The sequence below is a fragment of the Trachurus japonicus genome, chromosome 8, assembly GCF_045865225.1.
Source record: "Trachurus japonicus isolate A0001 chromosome 8, Traja_1.0".
NCBI lineage: Eukaryota > Metazoa > Chordata > Actinopteri > Carangiformes > Carangidae > Trachurus > Trachurus japonicus.
The window spans coordinates 19,280,453-19,294,315 of record NC_140914.1 but is presented as its reverse complement, the minus strand read 5'-3'; the positions used below and the strand labels follow the sequence as shown (position 1 = coordinate 19,294,315).

At 40.2% G+C, this 13,863-nt stretch overlaps 1 protein-coding gene across 1 annotated transcript; it reads left to right on the top strand.

Moving 5' to 3' along the window:
- Nucleotides 1-1,401: 1,401 nt before the first annotated feature.
- Nucleotides 1,402-8,450, top strand: ankrd40 (ankyrin repeat domain 40). Its single transcript, XM_085784479.1, has 5 exons — nt 1,402-1,947; nt 2,613-2,761; nt 2,973-3,617; nt 4,450-4,631; nt 5,651-8,450. The coding sequence occupies exons 1-5, from the start codon at nt 1,814-1,816 to the stop codon at nt 5,792-5,794; spliced, it is 1,254 nt and encodes a 417-aa protein (XP_085640605.1). The 5' UTR covers nt 1,402-1,813; the 3' UTR covers nt 5,795-8,450.
- The last annotated feature ends 5,413 nt before the right edge of the window (nt 8,451-13,863 follow it).

Genomic DNA, 13,863 nt, shown 5'->3' with positions numbered 1-13,863 from the left:
GCAGTCTCTGTGACAACAACGCCCGTTCATGGTTCAACCGGCCTCTGAACCGGACGTACAGCTATGACGACATCACGTAAACGGACGTTGACCCTACAGAGTTTGAGCAGCTTTGTTTTTTTAGTAATAAATATCTCGGCTCTAGTCTTTCCTCCCGATAAAGTGTGACATTTTTCACATTTCTTGAGGTAGTTTGCCACAATCCAGGATGAAATTATACACAAACAAAAATCTTGTCGTTGGCAGAAACAGCAAACAAGATGTTGATTGTTTTATTTTGAAGGCATTGCCCGGAAGTTAAATGTTTTTTTATTCAACTTCATTGAAAATGATATATCATAATAACCATAACCCGACTGACTGAGAGATCACAATGTATGCAAGAAATATGTGTTTTGATTTCTTATTTCTTTGAATTTATTTTATTACTTTTCACAACATGCAAATTAGCGAATATTAGCAAAAATATTAATATGGCACACTTTCCAAACCCATAAGTCCAACCACAGGCTTTTTTGCAGGGCACATGAAGGACCATGTCATGTCAAATTATTCAGACCCATGGTATGATCTATGGGTATGATGCACATACCTTCTCAGAAATGCATATTTCAGTCTTAATTACCACGGGGCTATTATTTCTTGTGAAGACCAAGATGCATTATAATTTCCACATAATGGGCCAAGTTTGAAACTGGTTTTCTCTGCATTACACTACTGTGATCCTACATTTACCCTCTGGGGGGCAGTATTTTGTCTTCAAAGCACAGACTGTAAGCATAGACTGTAAAAAGAAGTGGCATTTCATCTTCTCAACTTCTTCTCTAGGTGAAGGGAACCTGGCAGGTATATGCTTCGGTGGGCTGAGGTTTTAAGTCTTTACACATTTAAGCAAAGCTGTAAATGATTTGATGGAATAGATAAGTAAGCCCAATATTTGAAACGCATCTGAAATGCAGTTAAAGTATAAATGTATTTATCATGTTTTATTGTGTCTTTTATCACATGTATTTTGTCTTTTTATTATGTTTTATGGTTTTTATTTTACTGTACAGGACTTTTGAAACATTTATGTTTATTTTAAATTGTGCTTTATAAATAAAATGGATTGGATTGGATTGAATAAAGTATAGCATAAATTATGAAGTGAAGAACAAGTGCATCAAAGTACCATAAACAAACAGCACTCCCATAGGCAATACATACATACATACATACACACACACACACACACACACACACACACACACACACACACACACACGTGTATAAATTTACACATACACATATATAAATTGATAGATATGCACTGTGCTGTTTGCATGTGCACACCAAACAAAACACATGAAATAGCTGTGCGTGTTCAGGTGGGAACTAACGTTTGAACTCACTAGTGATGTTACATCTAAACATGCCCCCCGACGAGGCGCTGGTGTTTCTGGCAGCAGCCCCGCAGTCTCAGCTCTGACACCACTGATGGACTGAATGAGTGGTACCACAACGTGAACTAACAACAGAAATAAATGGCGAAACCTGCTGCATAAAAAAAGAGAAAAACAAACGCCAAAGACTTCAACTATCAACACGAAGTTACGTTAGCCGAAGCGTTTTTTTTCTGTTGTTGTTTTTTCTAGCACTGTGCTAGCACCAAGGTTAGCGGGGTAGCTAATGTTAGCAGGCAGGGCTATTTTTAGTGGCCCAGTCGGTGTGCCATCATCGGTAGGGAAATTCGTCAGGCGATTAGTATTGACAACTTAATCCGACAGGCTTTTGTATATCCTATGGTCTCACGAGGCTAGTTGTCTGCACCAAAATGTCCACGACTTCGTTGGATAAAGAGTTACAGGAGCGGCTGAGAGAGGCGTCTGCCATCGGGGACATCGACGAGGTGCGGACACTGGTGGAGAGCGGAGTAAATGTTAACTCACAGAACGAGATAAATGGATGGTGAGTGTTTTCTTTTACTGTATAAATAAACACGGCTGCCTGTCTCCACGCAGAGCCAACAACAAGTGTTGCACGTTTGAGTAAATGTAGCTACAGTTTTCTTGCTTCTTTATTGGAAAGTTCACTGACTGCAGTCACATGTGTCGCTAACGACAGGGATTAAAGTCTTTTAGTGTTATCTTATTAGACAGAGCAAGGCTTGTTAGTCCCGCCAGACCTGCTGTTTTGTATATCAAATAACCTGCAAACAAATGGCGAGTGTTATGGGATGGTTTAAAGTTTGAATGGTCGTTTTCTGGTCCTCTGAAACAGCTGAAGGCACTAAAGAATGAGAGTGATTTAACAACATGTTTGTGGCTATATTTAGTTAGTTTATTGATTGAATTATTTCGTTGCTTACTTAAATTAACTTCACACAGTTAAATAAAAACATTATGTCATAAACAATGTTCCTTGTTAAGTTCAAAGCTATAACCAACATGTTATAACTTTTGTAGACAGATATAACTTACTCGTAATAATATGTCTTGTGTTCTGTATGTCGGTGCTCCACAAACACAATGCACCACCTGTGTGATGACAGGTGAAATGATAAAGCTTTCCTTCAGTGATGGACTGTTTTGTAAGTGTAAATAAATGTTGTTCTTTCTTCCATAATCTACCAGGACATGTTTGCACTGGGCGTGCAAAAGGAACCATAAGCACATAGTGTCCTACTTACTCAGCTGTGGAGCAGATAAAGAAATCCTCACGGCCAAGGATGAGCTAGCCTCGCAACTAACGTCCAAACCAGAGATCAAACGACTCTTAGGAGGTAACCTACACATTAACACGTCCTCCTTGTCTCCTGTCACGTCATTATTATGTGTCAGTTGCACTCAGTACAGTCTGAATGTGATACTTTCATGTACAAGGTAATGCATTGAGTGTTGATGGTATACTGTCTACAGCTGTTTTGGGGATTGACAGCTGTCTGTGTTAACGTAAGGAAATAATCTTCTTTTTCTTGTACGTTATTGTCACAGTTGAGGTGGAGGAAGTGCCTGAAGTCAAGGAGCCTGAGTTGCCAATCATTCCCAACTACCTGTCTAACCCACCCTTCATGTACTCTAAGATGGATAACAAGGCAGAAGCCATACTAGCACAGCAAGTCACACAGAACGGTTCTGAAGAGCACGCTGAGGACACACAAAGTGACTCGGCCTCCCTTTCTCCAACTCACGAGCCTCAGATGTCACAGAGCCTACTGTCTGATGGTCCCGCTTCCCCCTCAGACTCCAACGCCCACAGCCAAGCCCCGGGTGGGGAATTCATCCCTGACACTGAGCAGAACGGCGCGTCGCCCACTCCGGCCTCATCCCACAACCACGCTGTCGTTAACTGCACGGTGCCCATGGACCTATCGGTTGAGCCGCACCTCGTCAACCACGCCGACTACCCGCACGCGGTGGCGCACAACGGCACCATGTGCTCCCCTCCGCTGGCCTCGCCCAGCCCCACCTTGGCCGGCGGCGGTGGCAGCCAGGTCCAGGCCCCGGTGGGCAGCTCCAACCCAACCATGAGCAGGCAGCAGTCCATCCCACAGCAGCTGAGCTACAGTCAAGCTGGTGGACCCATGCCAGCTTTCCAGCCTTTCTTCTTCACTAGCACCTTTCCTGTCAATGTGCAAGGTGAGAGAGAAATCACGGGTTTCATCATTTCTAACCCCCTTGTCCATACATATGGGCTGGAGACCATTCATTACCTTAAAACCCTTAAAAACAATGCTGTTGCCACTTTAAAGGTTGAGTCTGGAGGTTTTTGCTGAAAAATAAACGCTAGACCCCCTCCCCCTGCCTGTATTTTGCTGTATGTTGCAGCATAATTCTCGAGGCTCCCATTGCCTACAACGGCTGGGTATGGGCCCACAGCTCCAGCGCTTCACTTGGGACTGTATTTCCTTTTCTTTGCAGCCCTGAAACCTGTACAGTTGAGCCCGAGAGGAGGGGCCCAGTTTAAATGTTTTGTTAAAAACTGCAACGAACAAACCTCCAGACTCTACCTTTAAGTCTGAATGTGTGTAAACCTTCTTGTACATTCTGCAATTCCAGTTTTTATTTGTCATGTCTAAGTGGTTACCTCTGCTGATAGCATCACAGGCATGACAACAATCTTGTTTATCAACTTGTAAAACCAGAAGGCATTGTTAGTGTGCATGACCTCACTCACTGTAATGACTGAGCTGTCACAGACTCACTAGCAGAGGCAGAAACACACACATCAGTCTATACCATCACACAGTGTAAAATAGAGACACAGTGGGAGGAGGTCAGGCTTTTGAAAACGGGCATCAATGGGGGTCATACAAGCTTGTAATACCTTACGTATAAGATGTGTCATTCATAAACAGAGCTGGGTATAATTATAGTAACTCTCACCTTGGGCTGTGTCTGTCCTCTACTTAAAAAGCACAATATACTGTATGTGTTAATAGAGAGGTATCACTCTTGTTCTTCTCTCTAGAGTTGGTTCTGAAGGTGCGTATCCAGAACCCCAACGCCCGGGAGAATGACTTCATTGAGGTAGAGCTGGACCGCCAGGAGCTCACCTACCGCTCCCTTCTGAGAGTCTGTTGCCGTGAGTTGGACATCAGTACTGAGCACGTGGAGAAGATCCGCAAGCTGCCTAACACCATGCTGAGAAAGGTACGGGGAAGAAGGCTGCACACTGTGCACATATGCTCTCATCCAGAGTTGTGTATGTAAATGCATACACAGATGTAGTAATCCATAACTCATAATGGCAATACATTGATTTTTTTTTATAGTAATGTTATGTACAGCCCTTTATAGAAAGTTTCTCCACTCTTATGGTACTCACAAATTCTTGGTCCCCAGTTTCCACAATTTGTATCAAAAGTTTTTCACACACTTTCTAAGGGCATAATTGTACATTTTCATATATCACCCATGTTTATTGTTAGGGACACAAATAAACAACTATATGTGTATGTAGCTCCAGAATCTGTTTTGAGCTTTTTTTTTAACTGTCATAATTGTCCACTGGTAACTGCTAATGGCTAATTCAGCACATGCATACTCCAAAATGGAAACACAGGCTAATATAATGGGGCTTAGTTTGTAAAATGTTACAAAAAGCTTTGAGCAAGAATATCCCTAACATTGTAAGTGTGAGAGAAAGAATAATAACACTTCAGTGTAGAAAGTAGAAACACTCCATGTCCTGTTGGGTTTTTAAGAAAATATTCCAACCACTTTGCTTGTCTGTCTCAGGTACACACTGCAAGCGACACACGGCCCCAACTCTCTAATTAGGTTGTTATTGAGTCACCTTACCACTGAAACCTCCCTTACCATCTGCTGACTCTGTACTCGTGTCATGGTGTAGGACTGTTCCTCACAGTAACTTTCAGTGTTTATCAATGTGTCGATTATGTTTCCTGTTGATTGTTTAGTGTTTGAAAAATCAGAAAAATGTTGCATTGCAGTTTCCCAAAGTAACACGATGACGTGTTGAGAGAACAAGTGAATATTTTGCCAAATTTGTAAAAATGGCTTTAATCTTTGTCCTCTTTTCATGCACAATGGAAGTCACTTGAAGTAGACAAATTAGACGTTCCTTTTACTCTTGTCCTGATTAAACTTTATGATTAGTAGTTAAATTAGTGTTTCCTTTTAATTGTGATTTCTCTCTCTGTGTCCAGGACAAGGACGTTGCTCGGCTGCAGGACTTCCAGGAGCTGGAGGTGGTGTTGGAGAAAGCAGAAGGTCTGTCCCTTTTCTCTGCGACCGGGGGGCTAACAGACAGACCCTGCTACAACATGAAGGCCTCCCGCCTCACCTACTAGTACTGGCGCAGAGCCCCGAGGTCTCCCCTGCTTATGATGGGCTTCTGTAGCTCCCCTCAAGCAACCATAACTAGTTGCCTGCCCAGGTCCCTTGTTACAGCTTTGTTTGGCTTTGGTGTTTCGCCAATTTCTAACTGGGATTTCCTTTTTTTTCCAAGTTCTGTAGCTATTGTCCTCCTCCTGTCCTCCTCTGGCCCTCCTGCCGCTTTAGTATACCCAACCAGTTCTAAGCGATTACTGATGCATGGTGTACTCGATTATGTGCAAAAGTATTTGGGCCCCACTCTCCTCTCTCTTTATCTCTTTCTCTCCTCCCACACAGCACTTTGTGCCAAGGCTGTGGTGGGGCAACAGAGGGGAACGTTGGCCTGTCTTCCTTATGGACCGGACTTGAATGGGATTCTGCAATAGCCTTATATGGACACGTCCCTATACTGGCTGTGGACTGTCATCACAGAGGAAAATGGTCAGATGAGACCGGGTGCAGAGGATGACGGGAAGGATTTACATAACTCTTACTGATAAGATTATCATCAGTCCACAGAATAAGAGGAGTTGCAGCACAGTGGACTTGCACACGGCAACTTGGATTTCTAACAAATTGACCTATAGAGTGTTATCAGATATTCTAGCTGGCGTACACACTTTCATACATGCTGTAGGCATAAACCTTAGTGTCTTTTCCTGCAGAGGGCACCCGTTTCTGGCCTAATTGTTAAGGCAGAAGTAAACTCACACCAGGTGAGATTTAGCTAACTTTGGACTAATAGTTATTTAATTTGCTGACCACACATACAGTATGCTTTAATCTGTATCCCTACAAAAGTGGATACATTTGACTATGAGTGGTGATTACCTTATATATTAAAGTCTTAAAGTCATTCAGTTGTACACTGTGGAAAAGGAATAATTAGTTTTGTTTGAACTATTCTCCATGTCTTTTCATGTAAGACAGAAACATTTTTATTGTAGAGATAAACATGCAACAACTTGAAGCGGGACTAATTTAAATTTTTATTTTCTATAATGCGATATAGCCTCTGCTTTGCAGAGTGTGTTACACGATTAAGTCAGCTTATAACTCTGTCAACTGTGAAGTATTTAATTTTAATTTTTTTTTTGAGTCATGTTGATTCTTACTAATAAAGAGAGACCGTACATTTGCTCTGGAGTAACAAGGCTCAAGTCCCAGCAATGGTTGTGTACGAGGCTCACACTTAATTTATCATATAAATTAAGCCCTCTGTTGTTGTCTTTCTGTGTGACTGTAATTAAAATCAAAACCAAAAACTAATCTAGCCAGCAAAGATACTAACAGCTAAAACTATCACTGCTTCAGAAAAGAACGCAGCCTTGTTAGGTTTCTTTTTTTTCCCCCCAAATGAAGAGGAAAGAAGTTAAGACATTACAAAAGGATTTCGGTTTAATGATTGAGTGCTTCCTTCCTCGTTCCTCGGACACTAATCCAAATTAGTGCAACTTCTCATATGTTTATCTCTGTTGCACAGTGTCACCACAGTTTAATCCCAAACTGTACACGGTGACTAGATGTCTTTAAAAATGTACTGACATGAAACAGGACAGAATATCGCTATATATGGCCTCAGTTTGGTCGTCAGTGTTAGTCTAGGGCTAATGATGTAATTCTTTATTTTTAAAAAATACTTTACTAAATTTTTCTATCTGGTACCTTAACTAGAGATGTCTGTACTTAATGAAGATGGACAACATGATGATTTACACTAATGGCAAGAGACAGATGTTCTGCTATATATTAATTATTATACTAGGTCATGACAAGTGAAGAGGCGCAGCCGTGTGTCAAGACGGCGATGATGTTTATGCTGCTTTCATCAACACATTGTATTCCTTTAATTCTCAATGCTGGGTCTCATTTGTTTGAAGCAGTGCGCTATAGGCGCTCACTACACGTCCTACAATCAAAAAGTTTCTTACCCAGTGTTAACTGTTTACTGTTCAAATGTATACCTGAAGCTCTTACTTGTATTTGTATGTTTTATGATGTATTTTTTATTAATTTGTATAATTTCTTTTTTTTAACCAGCTAGGCCTGTTGCGTTTTGTGTCAAAAAAAAACTGAAAAATGAAAAAATTCTACTATCGAGCAAGCAAGAGTTCAGCAATAGGACGACAAAGGAGTAAGAGCTATTGTTGAAGCCATGTGCAATGTGGATGGGGTAAAGAATGTGTTTTCAGAAAGTTTGCTGTGACATGAAGGGACTGCCAAGAGTGCTTATTTTATGTTCCCAACTATGTTAAATGCTTTATTAGGTGAAGCTGTGCCACATGTTTTAGGCAGGAGCTTGGTTGAGAAATTGGGGCAACGTGGGAGAGAACACCCCCCGCTGGCCGTCTGGTGCCCTGGATGAGTGAGAGCAGCGCGTTTGAAGTGGGTTTTTCTAGGATCTTCTTTGATTCTGTGGAAAGGAGATGACCAAGGTTGTTTTTTTGTGGGGTTGCTTACTGTTCTAGAAAAAGCAGAATACAGTTTGACTTAACCTATGCATTCAGAGTCTGATATTTTTATATACAGTACGTCCTGTGTACTTGTAGAAATAATCTTAGGCACTGTTAAAAGTTGTGAGTTTTCGTTCTGGAGACCTGTATCTGTTCTTTGATAAAGCATGGTGAATTACTTGATCTCTTCCTCTTTTCTGTTTTGTAATGTGACCCTCACACTTTGAATGAAGGCAGCAGTTTCATGTATGTTGCTGCAGCGAACTCCCCAACAGTAAATCTACATGTATGTTTCAGTTGAGATAAAAAAAAAAAAAAAAAAGCTCACGCACATCCAAAATGCAGTAGGTGCTGAGTCCAAGAGAGTTAAACAAGGCAAAAAAGAGAACTCGCAACAGTCTTCTCCCGAAATAGAAAATATATTTATTCAAGGGTTACATATTAAAAGAGACAACGTTTCGAGCAACTGGCTCTTCGTCAGGTCAGTGATTTGAACAATTACATTCAGGTGCTTCTCATATAGTTTTTTTGGGGGGTCCCGGTCTACCCATGGGGTGGTTAGAAATAAACACAAATGAGTAACACATAAGATGATCATGAAAACAAGAAATCCACATTCAATACAATATAGCATCATAAGTATCAGAATAGTCACATAAATAGACATATTTAATAAGTATAGAACTGCTGCAAATAAGTATAGCCACGAGAGAAAAAATACATATCTATTCTTGTCAAAAGACCAATGTAGGTCCAATGTAGACAAACATTTCCATCAGAAAAAAGAGGGATAACGTACAACCATCGCGAGCTTGACCAAGTTAACAACTAAAATGTATACAGACAGGCAAATCATTACCCTGACGAAGAGCCAGTCGCTCGAAACGTTGTCTCTTTTATAATATGTAGCCCTGAATAAATGTATTTTCTATTTCGAGAGAAGACAGTGTTGCAAATTCTCTTTTTTTCCATGTTTCAGTTGAGAGCCACTAGAGGGAGCAAAACAGCAAAAATTGGCATTTGGAGAGCCACACAATGTGAAATCAGAGCTACATGCCACTTACAGCAATGATAACAGAACTGATTTTTTTTCTGTTTCTTTTTCTTTCTTTCTTTCTTTCTTTCTTTCTTTCTTTCTTTCTTTCTTTCTTTCTTTCTTTCTTTCTTTTTTGCTAGGAAGATTCAATTGGATCCATAAAAGTGATTTTAAAATGCTGCTTTTATTTTACCTTTATATCCCAGTGCAGGAGTGTCTGGCTGCTTTTGGATGTTACTGTACTGAAGATGCTCCTTCAATTCTTATAGATTTTCATATTTGGCCATTCTGTGTAAATTAATGAAAGTTAATGAAAGACGCAAAACTCTTCATGATTAAATTATTTGACATTTCTCCAGTGATGTTGCATATAATGTGTGGGAAGAATGGTTTTCGTCTGATGAAATTGAATTTCCCATGTCTTTGCATTAATGTTATATTTTTTTAATTACTGAACACTAAAAACTAATAATAATGAAATTTAAAACTGGAGCATGCTTCAAAGGCAAATCATTAGATCCTACCTACACAATGATTGTAATACACCACTGAATGCTTTTTTATCTATTTATTTGCCTTGACTAAATCTTCTGACCCACCAGCCAAGAAATCAAATGTATGAATTAATTATTTTCCTTATGTAGTTTTACATCTAAGTACACATACTATCATCAGGACATCAGGATCTAGGACATTTTATCCATGAAAAATCAAATGGAAAATTGCAAAATAGCCTTGAGGACATGTTGGCCTAGAAAACAAACCAACCAACAAGAAAAGGTTACATCCTGAGATTTATACAAATGAAAAGTGCATTATAAATTAATTATATTATCATTATTATTATAAACATTGGTGCACAGTAGCCCCTCTCACTATTGTCTACATTTTTACACAATACACAATCATTACATGAGAGAACATGAGTCAAACATTGGAGATTCATATTGACTACATGACTACATTACAGGACATTTTACAGTAGATTTACTATAAAAGTAAAATAAATAATATGCTATATTTATATATAACTGCAAGAAGACCCATCTGTTCTGCTTACTGCAGCTGTTCACTGAGTGGTTAAAACTCACATTCAACTCTTAGACATGTCACTTTATTACCACTTAATAACAACAAAACAAACAAAAATTCCTGGAAATGTTTTACAGTTCAAGGCTCAGTATTGTTGTACCGTCCAGCTGTAGTTTTGTCTCTGGCCAGTCCATTCACTTTTGACCTGCGATTGCACAGCAAGCCAGTATTGTACATTCTGTCATGAACTTAACTAGCGCGAGACATTTTGTTATGTTCCCCCTCTGATTTAAAGAACATAAACAACACCTAAGTTATGGTCATACTGACACATCCGTGTATCCGTGAGATCCTCATCCTCTTTGGCCAAATGAATACAATAGTGTTCATGTGGTGAGCAGATGTTCTGACGCTGCAATCTGGAGAGCACAAATATTGCATAATCAGAGTGGGACAGAGCTGAGAAAAGTTAAATGTGTGCGGATGTGTAAGCTAAATATAGGGCCAAAGAAATGTATGGCAATCGTATACATTTCACCGAAAGCCTGCGAATCTGTGCATGTATGCCTGCATGTCTGTCCATCGGCATGTTGTGTTGTGTGTCTAGACTGGGGCTGAGGGATCAGCTTAGGGCCCTGCTGTGGCTGGACGTGTCTCTCTCCTTTGTTCTGGAGTGAGACACTCATAATAAGCTTAGTATGAACAGTCATAACACTTCCATTGTTTTGAACCAACTCCGCCAGCTTCCCAGGCCTTGGTCATGGGCAAGGGAAGCCGTGGACCTGTGAAGTCAAGAACCCCCCCACCCCCTAAGAGCATTTTAGAAATGGAGGCAGAGGGCGACGTTACTTGCAGGTACGTGCCGTGGTCGTTGTGCTTGGACTATGGCCGGTGGTGCCATTTGTGCCCTTCTCTAACAGGGATAATGCACTTATTTACAGCACAAATGCATGCATGACACTGTAAAGCCATAGCGATTAATGGTTAAACTGTTAAAGCAAGATGTACAGTGGCTTAAACATATAAATCCCAACATAACGTGATTGATTTACGCAGTGCCGTTGATCCTGAATATGAATATGAGTGACATTCAGTAGAGTACATAGCTTTGCCAGCGCAAAATATTGAGGAATATACAGGGAAATGCCCTTTCCCGACATGTTGTGATAAGAAATAATTTCAAACCACTTCAAATAGATGCACACTTAAGTTTTATATTGGCCCATTACATTACCCTAGTTGGTTACCAGGAGACTCAGTACTTTTGGCAGACATGGATGAAAAACCTTCTTGGCATATGTAATGAATTTATAACAAGCAATACAGAAATGATGTAGTAGAGTTGTTTTATTAACTAATACTTGAAGATATTCGAAAGAAAAAATAAATACATGATCCATACAACAAATGTGTGGCCAACATACAGCATCTAGGGTGACTGAAGGGGGTGCATCCAAACCCCATTTCAGTATAAAGAGTTTCTGATGCAATTGTCTTTTTATTGGAAATTCACTTAATCATTACACCTCACTAGTCATACACCAAAATCTCTATGTTTCTAGTTAACTGAAAATACGCATTAAATGAGACATCACATGAGTCGCAAAGTTGTTTTGACTCAGAAAGATTGCAAAGGTTGGACACAGAAGGTCAAAGTCATGGTCTGTTTTCAGACAATACATGTGCAGAAGGCAGATAGACCGTCAGAGGGCCCTGCATGGGGTCCTCTGTATGGCTTTATTCAATATGTGACATGCCCCAGTGTCGGCTATGCTGGGAATGCAGGGTCTTGAGGGGTGAAGGTTAGGGGTGGAGGGCCAGAGGGGGTGAGTGGGTGAGCAGACACTGAAAACACAGCTTGACTGTGTTTGTGCATTTGCATGTGTTTGAAATTATGCAGTGTGTGTGTGTATGTGTGTGTAAAAAGATGTATTAAATTGTTTTTTTTATGTCATGCAGGTATGAACCTTACCTGTGTGTGTGTCTGAGTGTGTGTGCATATGCGTGTTTCCAGAGAGGGCTGACAGACAGCAGACCAGACTGAGACTGCAGGGTCCGGCCTGGAGAGCACTGGGCCTCTTTGGACTCAGCAGGGACTCAGCTTGGGAAGCACAGACTTCATATCAACACACACACACACACACACACACACACACACACACACACACACACACACACACACACACACACACACACACACACACACACACACACACATACATGGTAAAGCTATTCAAATGTAGATTTTTCTTGTTCTCCTAAAGATGTATTAACCTATAACTTATTATGCTGTGTCACTGTTTGGTCCGAGCTTCAACAAAACTGACAGTGCTTCAAATATGAAAGATTTTAGTTTTAGTTGAATCTAAAGCGTTTCAGTTAGTGTGGTATTTCCATTTGATACATTTGGCCTATACTAATAATGTTGTGCATAATGCTTCTAAATAACACCCTTCACTGGTTCCCAAAGATTTGCAGTAGCTGATTCATAAAAATAGTAGTGTGAACTCTGGCTCCTAATTAGAGTTGCTCTCTCATCTGAATCTGTTTATTTGGAGTAGAATATTACATGATATCAGAATTTGGACAACAGTTGCAGTTTAGTGAATCTGTTAGTCTGTGTGCCTCACTGGCTGCACTCACTGTTATTCTGCAATATGACAAATTGTGCTTCCAGGAACAAGATATATCAGAAATATAAAAATATTAAGGTTTTTAGAAGTAATCTGAGGGAAATTCTTTGGGTTTCCACAACAGTAAGATCAGATCAGATATTACCAGAGGCATGTGCATATGATTGTTACCACCTGTGTGCCGAATTTGACCACCACTGGTCTTGGAGTTTTTGAGGTGAAACTTTGAGAAAGGTAAGAAAAAGAGGAAAAGGGGAAGAGTAAGATAAACAAGTGGTACCAGGGAGACAGAAGATTTCACCCATTTTGCAAATAGGTTCGATAAGAACCTTAGTAAAACAATAGGCAATGCATAATGGGAGAATATGTTTTATTGATATAAAATAAAGCAATGTTGACCAACCTTGCATCTTGTGATACACGTTCAGAGAGACTCCAATCAGACAGTAGATAACAGAGACAGGAGGAACTACACTGAGTTTGGTGCCATCTTCTGGAGGCTGACATTTTGCTCTGTTGGAGAAAAGAGATCTTACACTAACCACAACAGCAAACTGCACAATGTTGTCTCCAAATGCTGTTAAGACAAAATTGTCTCACACGCATAAAAAGCCTCATTAGAAATACAACACAACACAAGTAGAAATTTTTTTTCATAGATTTTCTTCCGTAAAGTCTATCTTTGCACATGTTTATGTTTGAAGACATCATTATGAAAATGTTAATTCCGTGCACAAACTCTATTCAACTCTACTTAAACTAATATCTGTTTTTTTTTGTTTGTTTTACTATCGTTATTATGGCCAAATGTCTCCATCTGCTTTGCAGCAACTTTGCAAGCTAAGGGTTAAGGCAGCCAGCGCCTTACGCACAGGTGTCTCGTCAGTCCT

Bases quoted from the DNA above. Each gene is read 5' to 3' on its own strand.
- ankrd40 (XM_085784479.1), top strand. From the start codon at position 1,814: ATGTCCACGACTTCGTTGGATAAAGAGTTACAGGAGCGGCTGAGAGAG. The intron at 1,948-2,612 runs GTGAGTGTTTTC...ATAATCTACCAG, and splicing joins CAGAACGAGATAAATGGATG to GACATGTTTGCACTGGGCGT. The intron at 2,762-2,972 runs GTAACCTACACA...TTATTGTCACAG, and splicing joins GATCAAACGACTCTTAGGAG to TTGAGGTGGAGGAAGTGCCT.